A 27061-nucleotide genomic window follows, 5' to 3' on the forward strand; every position below is an offset into this window, starting at 1 on the left:
TTCCAGTGACGGCATCATGACTTGCATCCAGGTAGTTGAGCCTGCGCTCATTCCAGGTTCAAGTTCCTGCTCCTCCACCCACCTGCAGCGCCTCAATTAGGTTACCTTGGTGATCTCAGCCTCAGGTGCCGCCTCTGGAAAAGAGCCTGTTGGCACCAATTCACAGACCTGCTGAAAGGACTGAATGAAGTAGTACACCCAGGCCGGTTGTGATGGCTCATGCCTGTAATCCTAACCACTCAGGAGGCTGAGGCATGAGAATCATTTGAATCTGGAAGGCAGAGGCTGCAGTGAGCCTAGATCATGGCACCATACTCCAGCCTGGGTGACAGAGTGAGACTCTGTCTCAAAAATAAAGAGCCAGGCGCTTTTAATTTTTGAAGAGCTGGCTCACACCTGTAATCCCAGCACTTTGGGAGGCCAAAGTGGGGGGGGGGTGCATCGCTTGAGGTCAGGAGTTCGAGACCAGCCTGAACAACATGGTGAAACCCATCTCTACTAAAAAAAATACAAAATTAGCCAGGTGTGGTGGCACACGTCTGTAATCCCAGCTACTTGGGAGGCTAAGGCAGGAGAATTGCTTGAACCTGGGAGGGGGAGGTTGCAGTGGGCTGAGATCACCTCATTGCATACCAGCCTGGGCAACAAGAGTGAAACCCCATCTGAGGAGGGGGAGTGAGAAAGAGAGAGAGAGAAAGAGAAAGAAAGAAAAGGAAAGGAAGGAAGGAAGAAAAGAGAAAGAGAGAGAAAAGAAGGAAGGAAGGAAGGAAGGAAGGAAGGAAGGAAGGAAGGAAGGAAGGAAGGAAGGAAGGAAGGAAGGAAGGAGAGTGCATATAAGGTGTTTGGCATGAGTACCAGGCATGGTGGCTTATGCCTGTAATCCCAGCAACTCAGGAGGCTGAGGTAGGATGATCCCTTGAAGCCAGGAGTTGGAGACCAGCCTGGGCAACATAGCGAGACCTTTTTTTCTCTACAAATTATTATAATTACTTTTTTTTTTGAGATTGAAGTCTCACTCTGTCACCAAGGCTGGCATGCAGTGGTGCAATCTTGGCTCACTGCAACCTCTACCTCCAGGCTGTTCAGGCAGTTCTCCTGTTTCAGCCTCCTGAGTAGCTGAGATTACAGGCGCACACCACCATGCCTGGCTAATTTTTGTATTTTTAGTAGAGATAAGGTTTTACCACGTTGGCCAGGCTGGTCTTGAAGGCCTGACCTCAGGTAATCCACCTGCCTTAGCCTCCCAAAGTGCTGGGATTAGAGGTGTGAGCCACCGTGCCCAGCTTACAAAATTTTTTTAAAACATTAGCCAGGTATGGGAGCATGTGCCTATCATGCTACCTACTCAGGAAGCTGAAGCAGGAGGATTGCTTGATCCCATGAGTTCGAGGCTGCAGTGAGCTATGATTGTACCACTGCACTCCAGCCTGGGCAACAGAGCAAAACCTTCTCTGTTTAAAAAAAAAAAAGAAGAAGGTGATGTTTAGCATGGTGCCTGGCATATAAAAAAAACATTTAAATTGAACTATTTTTTAAAAGTCTGTGCTTTCAGGAAAAAAATCTCATCAAAAAGTGGTCTAAGGATGTAAAAGGCAATTCTCAAAAGAAGATATACAAATGGCCAGCAAACCTATAAAGAAATGCTCGACATCTCTAATGTAAATCAAACCCATAATGCAATACCATGCAAGAATCCCCATCATCAGAGAATAATAGATGTTGGGGTGGATTTGGGAGCACTTCCACTCTGCTGGTGGGAATGTAAACTAGTACAACCATTGTGGAAAACGGTGTGGAGATTCCTTTTTTTTCTTTTTTTTCGAGATGGAGTTTCACTCTTGTTACCCAGGCTGGAGTGCAATGGCGCGATCTCGGCTCACCACAACCTCCGCCTCCTGGGTTCAGGCAATTCTCCTGCTTCAGCCTCCTGAGTAGCTGGGATTACAGGCACACGCCACCATACCCAGCTAATTTTTTGTATTTTTAGTAGAGACCAGGTTTCATCATGTTGACCAGGATGGTATCGATCTCTTGACCTCGTGATCCACCTGCCTCGGCCTCCCAAAGTGCTGGGATTACAGATGTGAGCCACTGCGCCCGGCCTGAGATTTCTTAACTAAAAGGAGAACTACCATTTGATCCGCAATCCCACTAGTGGGTATCTACCAGAGGAAAAGAAGTCATTATATGAAAAAATACTCACACACATGTTTATAGCAGCACAATTCGCAATTGTAAAAATTGTAAAAATGTAGAACCAGCCCAAATGCCCATCAGTAACGAGTGGGTAAAGAAGCTATATGCATACAATGGAATGCTACTCGGACATACAAAGGAATGATTAATGGCGTTCTCAGCCACCTGGCTGGGATTGGAGATGACTATTCCAAGTAACTCAGGAATGGGAAACCAAACATTGTATGTTCTCACTCATAAGTGGGGAGCTAAGCTATGAGGACACAAAGGCATAAGAATGATACAGTGAACTTTGAGGACTCTGAGAGAAAGGGTGGGAAGGGATGAGGGGTAAAAGACTACCAGTTGGGCGCAGTGTATATAGCTCAGGTGATGGCTGCATGAAAATCTCACACATCACCACTAAAGAACGTACTCATGTGATACCACTGTTCACCAAAAACGTATGGAAATAAATGTCTTTCTTGAGAAAAAGTCTGTGCTTTCTACTGCACAGGTGATCCCATAATAATCCCCAGCTTCACTGACCCCCATCTATAGCATCATCTGCTTTCTCAAAAGCATTTGGGCCTCCATGTATCATGGAGGAAAGCCCAGTTTCCATTTGCACATGAGCACATTGAGGTTCAGAGTTAGGGACAGAGTCAGAGGTCCTTTCTGACCCTTAGTCTCATCTTCTTTATGCAGACTCCTCTCTGCTGCTGTTAAAACAGTAGGAGGGACCAAGGACAGTGGCTCACACCTATAATCCCAGCACTTTGTGAGGCTGAGGTGGGTGGATCATCTAAATTCAGGAGTTTAAGACCAGCCTGGCCAATATGGTGAAACCCTGTCTCTACTAAAAATACAAAAATTAACTGGGCATGGTGGCGGGTGCCTGTAATCCCAGCTACTCGGGAGGCTGAGGCAGGAGAATCGCTTGAACCCAGGAGGCGGAGGATGTAGTGAGCTGAGATTGTGCCACTGCACTCCGGCCTGTAGGAGGTGGCTTTGAGGGCTGGGTCTCTCTCAAAGGCAGTAACATCTAAATGATGCCTTAACTTAAATTTTAGTAGCTGAGAGGATGTCTGTATCCATGGATGGGCCTCCAGGGGTCCTTGATCCCCGCGAAGACACAGGTGACATATTGTGCATGCCCGTATGTGCATGTTTTCCATCAGAGCAGGTCTGCATGAGCCTTAGTAAGCTTAGGCGTCTCAGTTTCTTAGAAGAGAACTACCTTCTTTGTCCTTCAGATTCTGTCTTCCCAGAATGTGGCTAATTCCCTCTTCCTAGTGCACCTTTGGTTTGGATTCATAGAGAATTAAACTGGAATCTATTATTTATTAGAGTACAAAGAGCTGCCGGGTGGATTAATCACACTGATAAGAGCAGTTGGTTGGTTGGAGGTGGTTTCTAGCATCATTAACCTTGACCGCTCCTGGAATGATGGGTGGATGGAGATGCATTTGTTTCGTCCACTCTCTGGAAATGTGCATCGTAACAGTGCGTGGGGCACTGAGCTGTGTCTGGAGACAGTGTGTATTGAACATTTACCGAAACCACAGGGAAGGTTACGTTGGGAAAGTTATGACCTCATCTTATTCCAGCAATGCAGCCACTCCAGTCCAAGAAAAGACACGAGCTGTTGAGAACCCACATCACAGGGGTCTGCGTATGTGTCCCAGGGCACACAGGCAGAAGCACGCCCCTCTTTGCACTTCCTTCAGACATTTCCTAGGATTGCTCTCAGGTGATAAAACTGCTGGGAAACAGCAAACAGGATTTCCAGTGTGTCTTCCTGGGGATGAAACATGAACAAGGCTGAAGAAAGAGAAATGGGACTGGATCGTGTAGGGCTTTGAGAGTTAGGTGTGTAAGTTTGGATTTAATCCTACACTGTGGCCCTCCAGGGAATGGTCAGTCCAGGGCGGTGGGCCAGAGGTCTGTCCTACAACAAGTGAAAGCAGAAATTTCTAGCCTCTAGGTCTGAATATCCTGCTGGCTTGTAAACTCTTATCAGTCCTACCCCTTAGCAAGCTTGAAATAGGAAATGTTTGCATTTCAATATTGGACTTTTGCCTGTAATTTCAGTGTTTTGGGAGGCTAAGGCAGGAGGATCACTTGAAGCCAGGAGTTCAAGACCAGCCTGAGCAACACAGCAAGACCCTGTCTCTACAAAAAAAAAAAACATTTTTTTTTTTTTTAATTAGCCGGGTATACTGATGCCTGCCTGTGATGCTAGGTACTCAAGAGGCTGAGGCAGGAGGAACACTTGGGCCCAGGATTTCAAGGTTACAGTGAGCTATTATCACACTACTGTACTCCAGCCTAGGCGACAAAACAGTAAATAAAACTAAAAATTTTGATTTAATCTTTAACAACAACCTGACTTTTGAATGAAGACACTGAGACTTAAAACACATGCTCTTGATATTTCTTAACCTCTCTGTGCTTTTGCTCTTAAGAGCTTTTTATGCACTTTAATTCTTACAGCTCTATAACATAGATATACTTACCTGGCAGGGGAGATACCATGATCACGAAGGTTTTTTTCCCAGGGTGAGGCTTATCCATTGCACTCCAGATGTGCTAACTTCTGTGATTCCCCAAATGTGGGAAACTCGACTGCATAATTTGTGGTAGTGGGGGACTGCGTTTGCGCTTTCCCCTAATTTATTTTTTAAAAAACTCTATAAGCTAGATACTAAGATATACCCATTTTACAGATGAGAAAGGGAAACTGAAGGAGTTTAAATAACTTGCCTGGAGTTGGACAGCTCCCACACAGGATTTGACTGGGGATTTGAACGCGTGCCATCCCAGTCCAGAGTCTGCTGTGAACCATGGCGCTGTCTTGCCTTTCTAGATAGTTGATCAAGCCTATGTCCACCATTCTGCCACCTGCTCTGTGACCACCACCTGGGTCTCAGTTGGATGGAAAGGTGCTGGTGCCCTTCCCCTCACCTTCAGCAACACTTCCTTCAAAACTTTCACAAAGCGAAAAGCTGCCAGTCCTCGGTACATTCTGGAAGGTTCTGCCACTTGCATCTTTGGTGTCACAGATCTCTTGCTTTGTCTCCAGGAGAAGAGGTCGGTGCTGGTCATCTTGTGGATCTTGGCCTTTCTGGCGGGGAACACCCTCTATGTGCTTTATACATTCAGCTCCCAGCAGCTATACAACAGGTGAGCATGGGAGTCTGCCCCCCACCGTGGGAGAGTGGGGCACTTGGCTGGGCTTGGGGCACATACCCTTTCACTTTGGAACGAGGCACGAGTTCTATGTCACATTGTAACTTCCAAATTCCACCCTGTTGTTACTACACATGTACACCTAGACCAGCACTCAGTAGTAAAATTCAAGGCAAGCCACATAGGTAAACTAACATCTTCTAGTTACCAAACACTAAACAGTAACAAGTGGAATCAATTATCATACTTGATTTTATTTAACCCAGTATATCAAAATTATTTGGGGGTTGTTTGTTTTTGTTTTATTTTGAGACAGGACTCACTGCATCACGCAGGCTGTCAGTGGTGTGATCACGGCTCACTGCAGCCTTGACCTCCCTGGGCTCAGGTGATCCTCCCACCTCAGCCTCCCCAGTAGCTGGTACTACAGGTGCATGCCACTACAGCTGGCTAATTTTCATATTTTTTGTAGAGATGGGGTTTCCTTATGTTGTCCAGGCTGGTCTCAAACGCCCGTGCTCAAGCGGTCCACCTTTCTTGGCCTCCCAAAGTACTGGGATCGATGATAGGCGTGAGCCACTGCACATGGCCCCAAAAGATTGTCATTTCAACATGCAATCAACATAAAAATTATAAATGAGATACTTTACGTTCTTTTTTCACATTAAGTCTTTGTAATCTGGGATCATGCCTGTAATCCCAGCACTTTGGGAGGCTAAGGCAGGTGGATCACCTGAAGCCAGGAGTTCAAGACCAGCCTGGCCAACGCGGTGAAACCCCATCTCTACTAAAAATACAAAAATTAGCCTGGCGTGGTGGCAGGTGCCTGTAATCCCAGCTACTTGAAAGGCTGAGGTAAGAGAATCGCTTGAACCCAGGAGGCAGAGGTCGCAGTGAGCCGACATTGCACTATTGCACTCCAGCCTGGGTAACAAGAGTGACACTCAAAACAAACAAACAAACAAAAGTTAACTGTAAGGCAGGCACAGGCAGTGCCTTTCAGAAGAAGGCATTACTGTCATAGGAGATGACAGTTCCATGTGTGTTACTGCCCCTGAAGACCTTCCAGTGGGACAAGATGTGGATATTGATGATCCTGACCCCATGTAGAGTGAGGCTGGGGTGTATGTTTGTGTCTTAAGTTTTAACAAAAAATTTTAAAAATAGGAAAAACCTTATAGAATAAGGATATAAAGAAAGAAAATCTTTCTGTAAAGCTGTACAATCTGTTTTAAGCTAAGTGTTATTATAAAATAGTAAAAAAAAATTAAAAACTAAGTTTACAAAGTAAAAATGTTACAGTAAGGTAAGATCAATTTATTATTGAAGAAATAAAAATTTTAAAATAAGTGTAACAGCTGGGCATGATAGGTCACGCTTGTAATCTCAGCCCTTTTGGGAGGCCAAGGTGGGAGGATCACTTGAGGTCAGAAGTTCAAGACCAGCCTGGCCAAGATGATGAAACCCCATCTCTACTTAAAAAAAAATACCAAAATCAGCCAGGAGTGGTGGCAGGAGCCGGGAGGCTGAGGCAGGAGTATCACTTGAACCCAGGAGGCGGAGGTTACAGTAAGCCAAGATTGCATCACTGCATCCAGCCTGGGTGACAGAAGGAGACTCCATCTCAAAATAAAATAAATGTAGTGTAGCCCACATGTACAGTGTCTATAAATTCTACAGCAGTGTATAGTAATACCCTAGGCCTTCACATTCATTCACCACTCTCTCACTGACTCACCCAGAGCAACTCCCAGGCCCTCAAGGTCTATTGATAGTGTCTCATATGGGTGTACCTTTTTTATCCTTTATACAGTATTTTTACTCTGCCCTTTCTGTTAAGATATACACATACCATTGTGTTATAATTGCATACAGTATTCAGTACAGTAACATGCTGTATAGGTTATCTTTGTAACCTGAGAGTAATAGGCTACATCATTTAGCCTAGATGTGTAGTAGGCTGTGCTAGCCAGGTTTGTGTAAGTCAGCTCTGTGATGTTCACACAAGGACCAAATCACCTAAGGATGTGTTTCTGAGAACATGTCCTAGTCATTAAGTGATGTATGACTGTATTTGATTTTTCCTCCAATCTGATGAATGCAACAGCTTTTAAAAGTTATTTTAGGCCTGGCGCAGTGGCTCAAGCCTGTAATCCCAGCACTTTGGAGGCCACAGTGGGCAATCATGAGGTCAGGAGATCGAGGCCAGCCTGACCAACACGGTGAAACCATGTCTCTACTAAAAATACAAAAACCAGCTGGGCATGATGGCAGGTGCCTATAATCCCAGCTACTTGGGAGGCTGAGGCAGGAGAATCACTTGAACCCAGGTGAGCTGAGATCATGCCATTGCAGTGAGCTGAGATCATGCCATTGCACTCCAGCCTGGGTGACAGAGGGAGATTTCATCTCCAAAAAAAAAAAAAGAAAAGTTATTTTAATGTATGTATGTCTTTTCTATTTTTTTGGTGGGCAGGAACAAGGTCTTACTCTGTCACCTAGGATGGAGTACAGTGGTGTGATCACACTCACTAAAACCTCGACATCCCAGCCTCAAGCAATCTTCCCACCTCAACCTCCCAAGTAGCTGGGACTTCAGGCACACATGACCATGCTTAGCTACTTTTTTTATTTTTAGTAGAGATGGGGTTTCTCTGTGTTGCCCATGCTAGTCTTGAACTCCTGGCCCCAAGTGATCCACCCACCTCAGCCTCCCAAAGTGCTCGATTACAGGCATGAGCCACTGTGATCAGCTTTTTCTTTTTTCATTCACTTATTTATTCATTCATTTATGGCTATACTTTTTAAAAGTCCTTAAAGATACTCACTAAAACAGAGCTTGGCAGACTGCAACCATTCACCCATTTTTACTGGTAACATTTTGCTGGAATACAGCTACACCCATCCATTTACATATCATTTACGAGTTCATCTGTGCTCCGACAGAGTTGCACAGTTATGGCAGAGACCATATAGCTTACAAAGCCAAAAATATTTACTCTCTAACAGTGCTCCTCTAGGTGTTACATATGTGGGTAGGCCAGGTGTGGTGGCTCACTCCTGTAATCCCAGCATTTTGGAAGGCCGAGATGGGCAGATCACTTGAACCCAGGAGTTTGAGACCAGCCTGGGCAACATGGTGAAACCCCATCTCTACCAAAAATACAAAAATTAGCCAGGAATGGTGTCGTGCACCTATAGTCCCAGCTATCCGGAGGGCTACCTGGGAGACTAGGGTGAGAGGATCACATGAACCAGGGAGATCAAGGCTGCAGTGATCCACAATCGCACTACTGCACTGCAGCCTGGGTGACAGAGTGAGATCCTATTGTTAGAAACACACACACACACACACACACACACATATATGGATAATTATTTTTTCTTTAGAATCATCTGTATTTTATAATTTTTTGTAATGGGCACTTTTTTTTTTTTTTAAACACAGTAATTGCAATGATTTTTAAATGATGTTAGGGAAGGCTGGGCTTGGTGGCTCACGCCTGTAATCCCAGCATTTTGGGAGGCTGAGGCGGGCAGATCACCTGAGGTCTGGAGTTCGAAACCAGCTTGACCAGCATGGAGAAACCCTGTCTCTACTATAAATACAAAATTAGCCAGGCATGGTGGTGCATGCCTGTAATCCCAGCCACTTGGGAGGCTGAGGTGGGAGAATCGCTTGATCCCAGAAGGCAGAGGTTGTGGGTGAGTCAAGATCATATCATTGCACTCCAGCCTGGGCAACAAGAGCAAAACTCCCTCTCAAAAGGAAAAAGAAAAAGAAATTGAATAAGGTTAAGTGATAAAAATGTCTACCCTATCTGGTTTGAGCTGTGCAGAGGTAAGGTAACAGGGCTCCTTGCTCCTACACCCTAATACATGTCCCATGACGTGGGCACCCTCTTCCTCTGTGACATTGACTCAGTTCTGTGCAATGTGGTGGCATGTGGGAAGGCGAGAGCACAGGAAATTGAATGGATTACTTAGCCCCAACTTATCATCAACTTCCTTAAAATATCCCTGCCACCCTGGCAGCTGTACACCTGGAAATTCTTTTGAAGCAGAGACGCTTCCTCCACCAATCTGCCAACGTAAATGAAGCAGGCAGAATCTCACTCACTCCCATGAGCATCTCAAACGGTCCACAGGTTTCCTCCCTGAGTTCCTCAGGGCTGCTTGCCCGCCTTCAGTTTTTTGAGTGAGTTTGTTTCCCCTGGTGCATCTACAGTGTTTAGTCCATAGTTGCTGCCCCATCAATATTTGTCAAATATTTCTTTATTTTTTTGGAGACACAGTCTTGCTTTGTTGCCCCAGCTGGAATGTAGTGGTGCCGTCATGGCTCACTGCAGCCTCGAACTCCTGGGCTCAAGTGATCCTCCTGCCTCAGCCTCCCAAAGTGCTGGGATTACTGGCGTGGGCCACCACACCTGGTCACAATTTTTGAAGTTACTTATTTTTCTAATTTCAAAAGTAATTTATTTTTAATTGTGAAAATCTGAAAATCCATTTTAAAAGGACCAAAAACACTTTCAATTCTGTCACCTAACAGCAGCTTTGCTATCATTTTTCTCTGTATATTTGTACATATTTGTTGTGGAAGTTGTAGTGTGCAGAACATGCCATTTCATAGCTCTTTCATCTAGCAGCATACCACTTTAATGCACAAGAAATATCAATAAATGCAAGGAACATTTATTTATTTATTTTGAGGCAGAGTCTCGCTCCGTTGCCCAGGCTGGAATGCAGTGGCAAGATCTCAGCTCACTGTAACCTCCTTCTCCTGGGTTCAAGTGATTCTCCTGCCTCAGCCTTTCAAATAGCTGGGATCAGAGGCACACATCACCACACTCATCTACATTTTTGTAACTTTAATAGAGACAGGGTTTCACCATGTTGGCCAGGCTAGTCTCAAACTCCTGACCTCAGGTGGTCCTCCCGCCTCAGCCTCCAGAAGTGCTGGAATTACAGGCGTGAGCCACCATGCCTGGCCGCAAGTAGCACTTACTGACACTTTCTCTGTGTGTGCCCAGGACTATATTAAGAAAACATATCAATGAGAGCCCTTTGGGTTCCTCTTAAACAGACAGGGAATTCTTCCTTTAGGCATTGCTCCATGCAAGGACTCAAACAATCCTAAGAAAACCAAACAACAAGGCCTGAGAAAGGGCAGGGACCAGGGACTTCCTGGAATGTGATATTCAATTCTTGGCATGACTTAGCCATTTCACTGTAGTCTCTGTTTCTCCTTTAAAATTAAAGAGAGAGCGCCCCTGATTGGCTTTTCAGGGGGCTATGGGGCTGGGTCACAGAGCCCAGTGGGGATGTAGGTGGTTTCCCTGAGGATGGTGAGCACATCTCAGAATAGAGAGTTACAGGCTTAGCAGATGCCCTAAATGCGACTACTTGGAAGAATCCTTAGAGGGTATAAGAGTGATGGGAATCACATATCCACATCAGATACAAAATTGTGTAAGTCCCAGACTTGGAGATTTCACAAACCAGTAAAGTGACCCACAACAAAGTCCAGGGGTTTGCCATGTAGATATCAGCTTCCTTTTTTGCAACTGAAAACATATTTTAAAAATGATCATCATGCAGTAGCCAAAAGGTAGAAGCAACCCAGTGTCTGTTGACAGATGAATGGGTAAGCACATGTGGTATATACATACAGTGGAATATTATTCAGCCTTAAATAGAAAGGAAATTCTGCCACATGCCACAATATGGATGAAACTTGAAGACATTTTGTGAATTGAAATAAGCCAGTTACAAAAGGAGAAATAGACATATGATTTCACTTACATTAAGTACCTAGAGTAGTCAAATTCACAGAGACAGAACGTAGAATGGTGGTTGCCAGGGACCGGGGGGAGAAGGGAATGTGAAGTTACTGCTAATGGGAACAGGGTCTCAGTTTTGCAAGATGAAAGGGCTCTGTGGTTGGATGGAGGTGATGATTATGCAACAGTGGGAATGTAATTAGCATCATTGAGCTGTGCACATAAAACATGGTGAAGACAGTACATTTTACGTTATGTGTGTTTTACCTCAATTAGAAAAAAGATCTACCACTGACATCATTTCATAAAAGAATGGTTATTTTAACACCAAAGAATTAATTAGGAAAGAAAAATAATCCTGTAAACGCAATACGTTTAGCTTCATTTAAAAAAAAGTATTTGGAGATCACTGCATAAGTGAATGTTATCAGAATGTGATTGCTGTTTATGGAAACTGTCAGAAGGGAGGGAAGATTCTTTTGTGGATGGTTGGGCGTAGGGTTGGCCAGAGGACCTCTAGGACAGGGTGAAAACTCAAGTCAGGCTTTCAGGTTACATCCGTCCGTTTTGAAGATGAACTTTGAGGACCGAGTGGTTTTGCCACTTTCTGAGGCCACCCGTAAAAGCAGTTTGAAGGGTCAGCTCTGAGGCATCAACATAGATCTCACACCCTGCATTCGTTGCATGGTCTAGAATGTCAAGGTCTGGGTGGAGGGCATAGGAGGTGAGTTTCCCAGAACCTTGGATGAATTTCCAGCTCTTGCCATTTTCTGGGTATGATGATGTTCCCAGTCTCAGACCTCTGTGCCCCCATCAAAGCAGGCTGAGTCAAACTGGTGCACAGAAAGAGAGAGAGAGAAGCTTAAGAGAGGAGCAGTAGGCCAGGCACAGTGGCTCACGCCTGTAATCCCAGTTTGGGAGGCTGAAGCAGATGGATCACCTGAGCTCGGGAGTTCAAGACCAGCCTGACCAACATGGAGAATCCCGTCTCTACTAAAAATACAAAAAATTAGTGGGGCCCGTGATGGCACATGCCTGTAATCCCAGATACCTGGGAGGCTGAGGCATGAGAATCACTTGAACCTGAGAGGCAGAGGTTGTGGTGAGCCGAGATTGTGCCACCGTACTCCAGCCTGGGCAACAAGAGTAAAAATTCGTCTCAAAAAAAAAAGAAAGAAAGAAACATCGTCTCTACTGAAAATATAAAATTAGCCAGGTGTGGTGGTGCATGCCTCTAATCCCAGCTCCTTGGGAGGCTGAGGCAGGAAAATTGCTTGAACGGTGGAGGTGGAGGTTGCAGCAAGCCGAGATTACGCCATTGCACTCCAGCCTGGACGACAAGAGTGAAACTCCGTCTCAAAAAAAAGAAGAAAGTGAGAAGAGTAACAAAGCTGAGTCCTTGTCCTTACTGAAGTCGCCAGTCTGGAGTGTGCTTGTATGTGACACCAACAACCGTTTTCTTATTTTGCCTTCTTGGGGACCCATTTCACAGGTGAGGAAACTAAGACTTCATGAAGCCCTTGCTAAGGAGTCTTAGCCTCAGAGGCGGCCCTTACCAGTGAGCTTGAATCTTCTCAGGAGTTGATGTCTGAGGATCAACATTGGGCAAGTCATGTCACCTCTCTGAGCCTTCCCTAGTTTCCTCATTTGAAAATTGGAGCCAAATTCACATTCTTCCCTTATCCACCTGCAGGCTAATTAGGAAGGCCAAATGTCAAAAGACTCATGAAAGTACTGGGTCAATGATAAAACATTGGACATATATCATAATTAATATGATTATTTTATGATTAATTACCATAATTAGACTGGACACAGTGGCTCACACCTGTAATCCCAACACTTTGGTAGGCCGAGGTGGGTGGATCACTTGAGGCCAGGAGTTTGAGGCCTGGCCAACATGGTGAAACCCCGTCTCTATTAAAAATACAAAAATTAGCCAGACAAGGTGATAGGCATCTGTAATCCCAGCTACTCAGGAGGCCGAGGCAGAAGAATCGCTTAAACCCAGGAGGCGGAGGTTGCAGTGAGCCAAGATCACGCCATTGCGCTCCAGTCTGGGTGACAGAGCGAGCCTCTGTCTCAAAAAAAAAAAATCACCATAATTATTTGTGGAGGTGCCTAAGGAGGAGCAAAACTGACAATAAAATATCAGTCCGTGAAAGTTCATACAGTACTTTAGAAATGAGTATTTATGATACGTCCATAGAAAAACACTTTTGTAGCCACCCCCTAACCAAAAGCAAAAGCCCTCACTAAGATGATGGAATAAAACCCAGGTAGATGGATTGAACACCAACTGGTGTCTGAGATAAAATGGAAAGGATAAGGCATATCTTCATTTGATCATGATCATGGACGCATTAGAGATCTGGCAGAGTGCGGAAATCCACCAACCAGCTTGGGATATCCCAGGAACGGCAAGAGCAGAGCTAAAGATAGGCGCTCAGGGCCACGAACTTCTCCCTGTATTGTGACCTGAACGACCACTCCAACTTGTGGGCGAGGAATCCCATGGAGACAGGGCGGGGATGTGGGAGGGTCAATGAAGGTGTTGTGAGCGACTTGTCAGTAATTTTGCCGTACTCAAAACCCAGACCAATCCGTTCTCAAGATGCTAGAATAAACAGGCCTCATTTTGTACCCTTTTCCGCCAGCCCAGCTGAGTATTTCCAAAGCATATAGGAAGCATCCACTCTGTGCTGAGTGCACTTTTCCCTGCTTTGAAGGAAACATATGGGATTGAGTCTGGCCCGTGCTCAGAGCCTCTAATCCTAGGGAAAGAAAGGAAAGAGACCAGCGTGGTTTGAGTGCTGGTTCCAATCTAAGCTCCACATTCAACCTGAGATGCTGCAGGCAGGTGACTCCACCCCTTAGCGCTCCAGTGTCCTCAGCTCAAAATGGGATTTCTTTTTATTTATTTATTTTTGAGACAGTCTCACTCTGTTGCCCAGGCTGGAGTGCAATAGCATGATCTCAGCTCACTGCAACCTCTGCCTCCCGGGTTCAAGCGATTCTCCTGCCTCAGCCTCCCGAGATGCTGATACTACAAGCACGCAACACCATGCCCAGCTAATTTTTATATTTTTAGTTGAGACAGGGTTTTACCATGTTGGCCAGGCTGGTCTCAAATTCCTGACCTCAAGTGATCCACCTGCCTTGGCCTCCCAAAGTGCTGGGATTATTAGTCGTGAGCCACCCCACCTGGCCTCAAAATGGGATATTCACAGTTCCTACATCACAGAGTCTTTGGTAAGACAACATGAGTTAAGACATGTAACATACACAGAGCAGGTCCTGCATGACATCTAAAGCCAGGATATTTTAGCCACTATTTTGATTACAAATAATATTCTCCTCCTGGGGGGTCTTGGAGAGCAGTGCCACTCAGAGTGTGGTCTGTTCACCAGACAGTTTGAGAACCACTTGTCTGTCTCCAAGTAGTTAAATACGGAAACTGAACATGAGGTGTAACTTACCTGGTCATGGACAGGTTTACACACTCTGACCAGCACAGCGTCGCGTATGGACGGAGAACTTTAACTGCAGCCAGGATGTCTGGGTTCCAGGCCACCTCTGTCCCTTAATATTTTTAGGACCTTGCACATATGACTTTACCTTTCTGTGCCTTAGCTTCCTCATCTGCAAAATGGGTGGATAAAAAAGTACCTGCCTCATAGTATTACCACCATCATCACTGCTGTACCGCAGGATCTGTAATCTGTCCATTATCTCATCAAATCCTGCCACAAACACCGTGAGGGAGGGAACAATTCCTATTTATTCATGAAAGCACTGAGGCTTACTTATTTGCCCAGGGTCCAATAAATGGAGAAGACTGAATTTAAGTTCAAGTCTGTCTGATACCAACACCTTTATTCCTATGTAATGTGACTTTGAGCAGCTGACTTTACCTCTCCAAGCCTCCTGAGTTCATTTATAAACTGGAACTAAGCAACACTCACTGCAAAGGACAGTCATGAGGATCACTGAGACACAGTGAGCAAAGAGCTTAGCGCAGTTTCCAGCACATCAGTTTCCCTCCCTCCGTCCTAGCATTTGGCCTGTCTTCCTAATTTCCTTCCTTCCTCCCTGCTTTCCCTCTCTCTCTTCCTCCTTTCTTTTCTTCTCTCCTTCCTTCCTTTTGCCTCCTCTCGTAAAGCCTATTATGGACCCACAAAACTAGAGGGGACTGTTATGATTGGCTTTGTCCCCACCAAAACTCATGTAGAAATTCAGTCCCCAATGGTGTTGGGAGGTGGGGCCTAGTGGAAGGTGTTTGGGTCATGGGGATGGATCCTCCATGAATGGTTTGGTGCCATTCTCATGGTAGTGAGTGAGTTCTTGCTCTGATGAAACTGGATAAGTCTCATGGGAATGGATTGGTTCCTGTGAGACTGTGTTCTTATACAGCCAGGATGCCCCTGGGGTTTTGTCTGCTTTCCCGTTGACTTTCTCCTTCATGTCATGATGCACCAGGAAAAAAGCTCTCACCAGAAGCTAGTGCCGTGCCTTTGAACTTCCCAGCCTGTAGAATCCTGGACTAAGTAAAGCTCTTTCCTTTGGCTGGGAGCAGTGGCTCATGCCACACCCGTATCCTAGCACTTTGGAAGGCTGAGGCGGGCAGATCACTTGAGGTCAGAAGTTTGAAACCAGCCTGGCCAACCTGGTGAAACCCCATCTACACTAAAAATACTAAAAATTAGCTGGCTGTTTTGCTGGGTGCCTGTAATTCCAGCTACTTGGGAACTGAGATGGGAGAATAACTTGAACCCGGGAGGGAGAGGTTACAGTGAGCCGAGATCACAACTGCACTCCAGCCTGGGAGACAGAGCAAGAGTCCATCTCAAAAACAAACAAGCAAACAAAACCAACCTTTTCTCTAGAAATTACCCAGCCTAAGGTATTCTGTTATAGCAACACAAAAGAAGGACTAAAACTGGAACATTAAGGAAACTCCAGGCTAATATGGTCATTTAACTCTCAAAGGAACTAAGGCTCAGAGACATTAAAAGATCCACTTGAGGTCACACAGCAGGTGAGTAGCAGATTCAAGAAAAGGACACAGACGCCTGACTCCCAGTTTGGTGCTCTTTCTATAGGCAATGCTTAGAAGGGTCCTGAGTGAGTAGCAGGAGCTGCTGAGGCTGGGCCCCAAGGGAACCTTCTGACTCTCTGAATCCTCCCTGCAGCCTCATATTCCTGAAGCCCAACCTGGAGACGCTGGACTTCTTTGACTTGCTGTGGATCGTGGGGATTGCAGACTTTGTTCTGAAGTACATCACCATCGCCCTCAAGTGCCTCATCGTGGCCCTGCCCAAGATCATCCTGGCCGTCAAGTCCAAGGTAGGCCCTGGCTGTGGTCACTGGGTATCCCCAGTTACATGCATTATGCAGAAGATGCAGGGTGCCTTCTGAGGAAGAAAGAATGGATGAGGGTAGACTGATGTTGGCATATAAAATAAACAGAGCCTGAGCTCGTGGCCCCTGTCACCCACCTCTTCTAATTACACGAAGCTGAGCATGGCTCTTTGTCATCACCACCTTGTCACACCTCTACCCTCCAAGTGCATTTCATAACTTAGGTTGTTCACAGCTACGCTTGATGCAATTTTCATCTACATTTCACCTGAGAAAGAGGAAAAAAGCATGTTAGCATCCCTGGGTCCTACTTTTCCCAGGGAGGGAGGTGCCTAATAGATTTTGACTCTCTGTGGCTTCCACGAGCTCATTTTATAAAGGGGACTGAGGTTCAGAAGGAAAGAGCTCCATGATTGATTAGCGATGTCTGCCACAGACACTAGAGCAGGGAGTGGTGAGAACAGTGACGCTTTGCAGTGTACCATAGAGAAAGGTTTCCAGGCCGGTGTTGGAATGAAGAGGTCTTGGGGGATAACCATTAGGGTTCAGAGGACTGAGTAGGGCTCAGACAAGGTATCACCTGTAGGACATAGTGATTGCCAGTGGCTCTGTAGAGTGACCTAAAGGGAATCTGGGCCAAAGCAGACGGAGTAAAGAATCTTTGAAGTCTCCTGCTTTCCATTCTGTAAAAGCAGCCATCTTTCAAGTTCAGAAAGCTGAGAAGTGTCCCAGGCATTGCTTGGCAGCAGAGCAGCTTGGAAGTGACCAGTCTTGAGTGGCAACTGACCCAACCCATGATCCCAATCTTTGGGCCTGTTTAGGTCCTCCCACTTTTCGTGTCCACTCCCTTCCTCCACTGCATGATTTAACACAGTGGTCTCCAACCTTTTAGGCACCAGGAACCAGTTTCAAAGAAGACAGTTTTTCCACGGATCAGGGTGGGGATGGTTTTGGGATGAAACTGTACACCTCAGATCATCAGGCATGGGATTCTCATAAGGAGCATGCAGCCTACATCACCCATCGCGTGTGCAGTTCACTATAGGGTTTGCGCTCCTAGGATAATCTACAGCCGCTGCTGACCTGACGGGAGGCAGAGCTCAGGCAGTAATGCTTGCTCACCCACTGTTCACCTCCTGCTGTGTGACTTGGTTCCTCGCAGGCCACAAACCAGCACCAGTCTTCAGCCCTGGGATTAGGACCACTGTTTCATCTAGTGGAGCCAAAATCCTAGGCTTCTGAGGTTTCTTTTTGTTGTTGTCATTATGAAATTTTTTTTTATTGCATTTTAGGTTTGGGGGTACATGTGAAGAACATGCAAGATAGTTGCATAGGTGCACACATGGCAGTGTGATTTGCTGCCTTTCTCCCCTTCACCTATATCTGGCATTTCTCCCCATGCTCTCTCTCCCCAACTCACCACCCCCGACTGTCCCTCCCCTATTCCCCCCAACAGACCCCAGTGTGTTATGCTCCCCTCCCTGTGTCCATGTGTTCTCATTGTTCAACACCCGCCTATGAGTGAGAACATGCGGTATTTCATTTTCTGTTCTTGTGTCAGTTTGCTGAGAATGATGGTCTCCAGGTTCATCCATGTCCCTACAAAGGACACGAACTCATGGTTTTTGATTGCTGCATAATATTCCATGGTGTATATATGCCACATTTTCCCTGTCCAGTCTATCATTGATGGGCATTTGGGTTGGTTCCAGGTCTTTGCTATTATAAGCAGTGCTGCAGTGAACATTCGTGTGCATGTATCCTTATAGTAGAATGATTTATAGTCCTTTAGATATATACCCAGTAATGGGATCGCTGGGTCAAATGGAATTTCGATTTCTAGGTCCTTGAGGAATCGCCACACTGTCTTCCACAATGGTTGAACTAATTTACACTCCCACCAGCAGTGTAAAAGTGTTCCTATTTCTCCACGTCCTCTCCAGCATCTGTTGTCTCCAGATTTTTTAATGATCGCCATTCTAACTGGCGTGAGATGGTATCTCAATGTAGTTTTGATTTGCATTTCTCTAATGACCAGTGATGATGAACATTTTTTCATATGTTTGTTGGCCTCACGTATGTCTTCTTTTGTAAAGTGTCTGTTCATATCCTTTGCCCACTTTTGAATGGGCTTGTCTGTTTTTTTCTTGAACATCTGTTTTAGTTCTTTGTAAATTCTGGATATCAGCCCTTTGTCAGATGGGTAGACTGCAAAAATTTTTTCCCATTCTGTTGGTTGCCAATTCACTCTAATGACTGTTTCTTTTGCCATGCAGAAGCTGTGGAGTTTGATTAGGTCCCATTTGTCTATTTTTGCTTTTGTTGCCAATGCTTTTGGTGTTTTGGTCATGAAGTCCTTGTCTACTCCTATGTCCTGAATGGTTTTGCCTAGATTTCCTTCTAGGGTTTTTATGGTGTTAAGTATTATGTTTAAGTCTTTAATCCATCTGGAGTTAATTTTAGTGTAAGGTGTCAGGAAGGGGTCTAGTTTCTGCTTTCTGCACATAGCTAGCCAGTTTTCCCAACACCATTTATTAAACGGGGAATTCTTTCCCCATTGCTTGTTTTTGTTGGGTTTATCAAAGATTGTATGGTTGTAGATATGTTGTGTTGCCTCCAATGCCTCTGTTCTGTTCCATTGGTCTATATCTCTGTTTTGGTACCAGTACCATGCTGTTTTGATTACTGTAGCCTTGTAGTATAGTTTGGAAACTGGTAGTGTGATGCCTTCCGCTATGTTCTTTTTACTCAGAATTGACTTGGCTATGAGGGCTTTCTTTTGGTTCCATATGAAGTTTAAGGTGGTTTTTTCCAGTTCTGTGAAGAAGGTCATTGGTAGCTTGATGGGGATAACGTTGAATCTGTAAATTACTTTGGGCAGTATGGCCATTTTCACGATATTGATTCTTCCTAACCATGAACGTGGAATGTTTCTCCATCTGTTTGTGTCCTCTCTTACTTCACTGAGCAGAGGTTTGTAGTTCTTGAAGAGGTCCCTTATGTTCCTTGTAAGTTGTATTCCTAGGTATTTTGTTCTCTTTGTAGCAATTGTGAATGGCAGTTCGTTCTTGATTTGGCTCTCTTTAAATCTGTTATTGGTGTATAGGAATGCTTGTGATTTTTGCACATTGATTTTGTATCCTGAGACTGCTGAAGTTGCTTATCAGTTTCAGGAGATTTGGGGCTGAGACCATGGGGTCTTCTAGATATACTATCATGTTGTCTGCAAATAGAGACAATTTGGCTTCCTCCTTTCCTATTTGAATACCCTTTATTTCTTTTTCTTGCCTGATTGCTCTGGCTAGAACTTCCAGTACTATATTGAATAGGAGTGATGAGAGAGGGCAACCTTGTCTAGTGCCAGATTTCAAAAGGAATGCTTCCAGTTTTTGCCCATTCACTATGATATTGGCTGTGGATTTGTCGTAAATAGCTTTTATTATTTTGAGATACGTTCCATCCATACTGAGTTTATTGAGGGTTTTTAGCATAAAGGGCTGTTGAATTTTGTCAAAGGCCTTCTCTGCATCAATTGAGATAATCATGTGGTGTTTGTTTCTGGTTCTGTTTATGTGGTGAATTACGTTTATAGACTTGCATATGTTGAACCAGCCTTGCATCCCCGGGATGAATCCTACTTGATCATGGTGGATAAGCTTTTTGATGTGCTGTTGCAATGGGCTTGCCAGTATTTTATTGAAGATTTTTATGTCTATGTTCATCATGGATATTGGCCTGAAGTTTTCTTTTCTTGTTGAGTCTCTGCCAGGTTTTGGTATCAGGATGATGTTGGTCTCATAAAATGATTTGGGAAGGATTCCCTCTTTTTGGATTATTTGGAATAGTTTCAGAAGGAATGGTACCAGTTCCTCTTTGTGTGTCTGGTAGAATTCAGCTGTGAACCCATCTGGACCTGGGCGCTGCTGAGGTTTCTTAGATGAAGCCTCAGCTCTGCTATCCAAAAGAAAGTGCCAGAAAATCTAAAATACAGCCAAAAAAAAGAGAGTGATATGGAGAAGAAAGGCCAGAGGGGAAACAATAGGCCTAGGAAAATCCTCCCGGTTACCCTCCCAGAGACCATGGTGACCAGAACCTTTTGCCCATTGAGCTCATGCAGGGTGCCAGGTCAGCACCGCACTTCACACTGGAAAGTGGCTTAAATGGGCTGCGCATGGTCATGTGCCTACTCCTTATCCAATCAGCTGTTGCCGGGGGAGGCAACGTTAGCTGGTGTGAATAAACATGGCTGCCTAGGGAGGCTTTTTCAACTTGGGCCTTGGTTGAGCCAGGCAAACAATGAGGCATAGTAGACCCATTTTCAAGAAGGAACTCAGGATCTTCCCCAAAGCTTGGGCCTCTTCTCGTTGTTCTAGATATCAGAGTGTAGCACCTCCCTCCACCCCACTGCTCGCATCAATAACCTGGAAGGCAGCAAGACCCAATGGCTGTGCCCATGGACTTTGGCATCAGCCACAACTACGTTCAGATCCCAGCCATGCGCCTCTCCAGCTGTGTGACTTTAGGCAGGTGACAAAACCTAGATTCCTCATCTGTCAACTGAGAATAACAATAGCGCCTTCCTCCAAAGTACTCACTTCATAAGAACGATTGATTGTGGGAAATATCAAGTGCTTTGCTCCACACCGTGCACCTAGTCATTGCTCAATGAGGGATTCACAATACCTATGTTGTCTAATCTTCATGACTGCCAGCTCTGCACTGACTAGCTGTGCAATCTTGGATGAGTTACTTAGCACTGAAGCTAAGTAACTCATCTGTAAAATGGGATAATAGTTTTCCAGCTGAATGTCCTCCTCTAGCCCTTTCAGCTACCCCCTCCATCTTTGTCACCCTGCTCTCTGCCTGGGGGGGCCAACCGGCGTAAACTGTATCAATGGGCTCCTGTGCCCATCAGCTTCCAGTTGGGTTCAGCCAATGGGAAGCCCAAGAGGAGAGGGAGGCAGAGGTATTTATGCCCCCAGCATATTAGTCTCCTATGGCTGCTGTGACAAATTGCTACAAACTTAGTGGTTTAAAGCAACATTAATTTATTATCTTATCATTCTTGAGGTCAGGAATCCAAAATGGGTTTTACTGGGCCAAAATGAAGGTGTTGGCAGGGCCGTGTTCTTCCTCTGTTTTCCGAGAGAGTAGTGGCAGGTTGAGCGTTCTCTCCTCTCTCTCTCTCTCTCTCTCTCTCTCTCTCTCTCTCTCTCTGATTTCTGCCTTCATTGTCACATCTCCTGATTCTCACCCTCCTGCCTTCCTCTTATAAGACCCTGCAATGACACTGGCTCCACTAGAGTAATCTAGGCTCATCTCCGATCGTTAATCACATCAGCAAAGTCTCTTTTTGCCACGTATGATAAAATTCACAGGTTCCAGGGGTTAAGGTGTGGACAGCATACTCACCTCAGCAGCACATATGCGAAAATTGGAATGATACAAAGATTATCATGGCCCCTGTACCAGGATGACACATAAATTCATGAAGCATTCTATATATTTTTTTAACTAAAAACAAAAAAATAGGGCCAAGTGTGGTGGCTCAGTGGCTCAAACCTGTAGTCCCACTACTTTGGGAGGCTGAGGCAGGAAGATTGCTTGAGGCCAGAAGTTTGAGACCAGCCTGGGCAAGACCAGCCTTCTGGCAAGATCCTGTCTCTACTAAAAATTTTAAAAATTAGCTGGGTGTGGTGACACATGCCTGGGGTCCCAGCTATTTGGGAGGCCAAGGTGGGAGGACCACTTGAGGCCAGGAGTTTCAGGCTGCAGTGAGCCATGATGGTGCCACTGTAGTCCAGCCTGGGCAGCAGAGTGAGATTCTGTCTCACTCTTCAAAAAAAATTTTAATTTAAATTTTTAAAAAATGTAAATAAAAATAATTTTCTAAAAGATGTGGACATTTTTCGGGTGGGGGGAGCATTGTTTCCTGCCACACCTGGTTTCCTCCCTCCCAAGTTACCATGGATCAGTGCTGTTCCTAGTACTTCACACTCAGTGACCCATAGGATCTCTACAACATCTTGGGGAAGCAGATCCTGTTACTCCTACCACCCCCTTTCTCAGATGCAGAAAATAAGTCTGAATACACAGTGTCTGTCGCAGGCAGCTCCTCCAGACAGCTTTCTATCCAGGTCTGCTAACTGTGCCCTCCCCACAGCCTCTGGACTAGACCACCCCTTGCTGGTTTCCCTAAACCCTGCCCACACCTTTGTAAATAGCACCGGTATTAAACTCTTTAATTACCTGACTTTAGCATGCCAGGACCCTACTCACTCTACACTGAGACTTCCCTCGTGACATGAACAGAGTTTATAAATATTCAGGGCTAGTCTGGCTCATAGTAAGTGCTCAATACATGTTGGCTACCAGGGTGATGCTTTTAAATCACTGCTATTCCCATCTTTCCTCCTCCTGCCGCTACTACCACCCTACCCTTCCAGATACACACACTTATTCCCATTTTACAAAGGCATTGAGACTCAGAGACCCCTCGGTTAGATGCTTGTCAGAACCAGGATTTGAACTCAGGTCTGCCTTTTGCCAAGCCCTAGGGTTTCTCCCAGCTGTCTGACCTCTGAGAATCCTAGGCAGGTGATTGTTTTCATACGCTTTGTGTGATCCTATACTGGCTTCATGTTGTAGGGCTGGGAGGAAGCTTCTGGCTGGCCACCTCCTTGAAACATCTGCTCAGGCCTCTCACCCTTATTAGATAATGACAAGTCTGGCCAGCGAAGGTCTGAAAGCTACATTCTTGGCTGCCTGGGGACCACATACATTGACCAGGAATAGGTTGCAGCCATCAAGGTGGACCAGCTCCTGCAAAGAGGCACAGGCCGCAGCCACCTGAGGTACAAGGCACATCACCCTCACTTAAGCAATGACACCCCTCCCTGCGCCCAGCTAGAGCCAAGCTCTGACCACAGGAACCCAGGATAGGGAGGAGCTTGGACTGATGCCAGCTTTGAGAAGTGGCAATGTCTTCTACCTTTCCTTAGCACCTGTTGGCTGCTGGCATCTTATTGTCTCTCCACAGCCTGCCATGTCAGACAGAGGAGCAGGACTGGCAGAGCCTTCAGAATGGCATGTGCTAAGTGACACTTGAGAACAGACTGTCAACAAGGGATCATTTTTTCTGCCTGTTCTAATAAGTCCAGGAGTACCAACTGTAATAGCAAACCCTTAGAGGCCACTTCACTGTGTACTGACCACTGTCCAAAGTACTTTATGTGTACAAACTCACTGAACCCCACATCCATGTGATGGTCCTGTTATTACTACCATCTCATTTTCACAGATGTAGAAAATACAGCACAGAGAGGCTCAGTGACTTGCCCAAGGCTACACAGCTAGAGTTGAAGAGCAAAGTCAGACCACCAGGCAGTCAGGTCCCTAAGTCTGAGCTCTTAGTCTCTCTGCTGTGGTCAGAACAGAGGTACTGTCCACTTACTGAAGGGGTGGGGCATTGTACAGATTCACTTCTGTAAGGAGACTCAGAGCTGAGAATGCAAAGTTAGACCAAGGCCGCCTAGGGGCCTCCCTGGCTCTCACTACAGCTCATGCTCAGTGGTCTGCAGCATCCATCACATGTGCGCCTTCCTCTTACGATTCCCCAGTTCAGCTCCAGGGAGAAGGTCTGATTGGCCCAGGTCGTTTTTTGTGCCAGCTATTTCATAGGTCAGCAGCTGGCCAATGAATGGGCTGTGCAGGGTCATGTGCCTACTCCTTATCCAATCAGCTGTTGCTAAGGGGAGGCCTTGTCAGCTGGTGTGAAAAAATGTGGCTGCCTAACGGGACTCTTTCAGTTGGGGCCGGGGTTGAGCCAGGCAAAACAATGAGGCATAGTAGACCCATTTTCAAGAAGGAGCTCAGGATCTTCCCCAAAGCCTGGGCCTCTTGTCATTGTTCTAGATCTCAGTGTAGCACCACCCCATTGCTCACATCAACAACCTGGAAAGGACCTCTGACTCTTCCTCTTTCTTCCTTGCTTCTTCCAGTCAGTAACCAAGTGCTGTTCATTTTGCCTCCTCAATGACGTGGGAGCCCATCCTCCTTCAGTATCTCCACTGCCACCACCCTAGTGCTTGCCACCATGAGACCAAAGTAGTCTCCCTCTATCTGACCACTCCAGCCCCCTCCACCTCATTCTTATCCCTGCAAGGAGCAGGATTCTAAAAGAACATTAATCTGATTATCCTCTCCTATCACTTCCCCTCACCTCCACCCAACTTAAGCCCTCTAGGGGCTGCTCTTGTGCTCAGGACAGAGATCAAGCTCCACAGGCAGGCTACAAAGCCTACCCATCCGGCCCCTGCCCCTGACACCAGCATCACCCCCTGCCACCAACATCACACCCTGCCACTGGCATCACACCCTGCCACCAGCATCACCTGCTGCCACTCCTTGGCTTCCCTGTTTCTTCCCTCTGCCCTCCTCCGTCCCATCTCCGCCTCTTATGCATGCCCTTTGGACCACCAGAGATGCTCTTCCTCCAATGGATCCTTGAGGCTTCACTTCAAGAGTCTCTTCTAGCTCCCCTTAAGTCCAATTCTTTCATAGCATTTCTGATTACCGTGTGTGTGTGTGTGTGTGTGTGTGTGTGTGTGTGTGTGTGTGTGTTTGAGATAAGGTCTTGCTCTGTTGCCCAGGCTGGAGTGAAGAGACGCAACCCCAGTTCACTGCAGCCTCAACCTCCCAGCTCAAGCGATCCCCCCAGCTCAGCCTCCTGAGTAGCTGGGACTACTCAGCGCACCACCATGTCTGGCTAATTTTTGTATTCTTCTTAGGGATGGAGTCTCACTTTGTTGCCCAGGCTAGTCTTGAACTCCTGGGCTCAAGTGATTTTCCTGCTTCAACCTCCCGAAGTTCTTGTGTGATTATTACATTTGTTCCTGTCTCCTCACTATCTGGAAAGTCTGTTTGCCCACCAGTGTATCTGTGAGACCTGGCCCAGCATTGGGCACTGGGCAGAGCTCTATAAATGGTGAGTAAGTGAAATGGCAGAGAAACTGAAGTTAGCTCAATCCTGCCCTGTGCCTTCTGGTTTATTTTCAGCAGACAAAAATAAAACAGGAAAGCTGAACATGGTGGCTCACGCCTGTAATCCCAGCACTTTGGGAGGCCAAGGCTGGCAGATTGATTGCTTGAGCTCACGAGTTCAAGAACAGGCGGGCACCACAGTGAAACCCCGTCTCAACAAAAAATACAAAAAAAAAAAAAATTGGCTGGCCATGTTTTACATGACTGTAGTCGAAGCTACTGAGGAAGCTGAAGTGGGAGGATTGCTTGAGCCCAGGAGGCAGAGGTTGCAATGAGCTGAGATTGTGCCACTGCACTCCAGCCTGGGCGATAGAGCCAGCCTCTCAGTATTCTTTGAGGTAGGTACTGGTTATTCTTATTGATGTATGAGAACATGGAGGTTAAGAAATCAGATAGTTCTTTTTTTTTTTTTTTTTTGATGGGGTTTTGCTTTTGTCCCCCAAGGCTGGAGTGCAATGGTGTGACCGTAGCTCATTGCAGCCTCCGATTCTCAGATTCGGGTGATTCTCCTGCCTCAGCCTCCTGAGTTGCTGGGATTACAGGCACACACTACCACACCTGGGTAATGTTTTGTATTTTTAGTAGAGACGGGATTTCACCATGTTAACCAGACTGGTATTGAACGCCTGATCTCAAGTGATCCACTTGCCTCGGCCTCCCAAAGTGCTGGGATTAGACATGAGCCACTGCTCCCGGCTGAGATCAGGTAGCTCTTATAGTCATGCAACTGCTCCGTGGTGGGGTCAGGATGACAGCACAGGTCTTTACAGCTTCAGGACTCCAGCTCTGCCTCAAAGGAATGGGTTTGGGACAAGGTAAGGAAGGCAGGCATTTGATGGCTGACTTATCACCTGGTGCTTCTGGGTTCTGTCTAGATTCTTTCTCATAGTCCAACTCTTCCAAGGCGCTCAATACCCCTATGAAATAGAATTCACTGTCACCTCTTTCTGGATGAAAAACTGTTAGTTTCCCATGGTTGCAGTAACAAATTACCACAAACTTGGTGGCTGGAAACAATAGAAATCTGTTCTCTCACAGTTCTGGAAGCCAGAAATCCAAAATCTGTGTCACTGAGCCAAAATCAAGGTGTCAGTGGGGCTGCACTCCCTCCAGAGGCTCAAGAAGAGAATCCGATCCTTGCCTCTTGGGCTTCTGATGGCTCCTGGTGTCCTTGGCTTGTGGCTGTGTCACTCCAGTCTCTGCCCCCATGGCCACATGGTCTTCTCCTCTTGTGTGAATGATGTCTCCCTCTGCCTCTTCTTTTTTTTTTGAGACGGAGTTTCGCTCTTGTTACCCAGGCTGGAGTGCAATGGCACGATCTCGGCTCACTGCAACCTCCGCCTCCTGGGTTCAGGCAATTCTCCTGCCTCAGCCTCCCGAGTAGCTGGGATTATAGGCACGCGCCACCATGCCCAGTTAATTTTTTGTATTTTTAGTAGAGACGGGGTTTCACCATGTTGACCAGGATGGTCTCAATCTCTTGACTTCGTGATCCACCTGTCTCGGCCTCC

The 27061-nt window shown here is 46.0% G+C and overlaps 1 protein-coding gene and 2 non-coding genes across 9 annotated transcripts in view; all 3 read left to right on the top strand.

Annotated features, from left to right (window-relative positions):
- Positions 1–27061, top strand: part of RNFT2 (ring finger protein, transmembrane 2) — a 115115-nt gene that overhangs the window by 21565 nt on the left and 66489 nt on the right. For all 7 annotated transcript variants that reach the window (XR_013522142.1, XR_013522140.1, XR_013522141.1 and 4 more), the window contains 2 exons: positions 5261–5361; positions 16340–16493. Coding sequence is in view for 4 of the 7 variants with exons in the window: in XM_009004744.5 (XP_009002992.1) it covers positions 5261–5361; positions 16340–16493 (255 nt within the window). In the remaining 3 variants the exon portion in view is untranslated. The remainder of the gene's footprint in view (positions 1–5260; positions 5362–16339; positions 16494–27061) is intronic.
- On the top strand, positions 4687–4849 carry LOC118144737 (U1 spliceosomal RNA). Its single transcript, XR_004729476.1, has one exon. It is a non-coding gene; the product is annotated as a U1 spliceosomal RNA (small nuclear RNA).
- LOC118144615 (U6 spliceosomal RNA) lies at positions 21913–22016 on the top strand. Its single transcript, XR_004729380.1, has one exon. It is a non-coding gene; the product is annotated as a U6 spliceosomal RNA (small nuclear RNA).

Source organism: Callithrix jacchus, chromosome 9 (assembly GCF_049354715.1).
Source record: "Callithrix jacchus isolate 240 chromosome 9, calJac240_pri, whole genome shotgun sequence".
Lineage (NCBI taxonomy): Eukaryota > Metazoa > Chordata > Mammalia > Primates > Cebidae > Callithrix > Callithrix jacchus.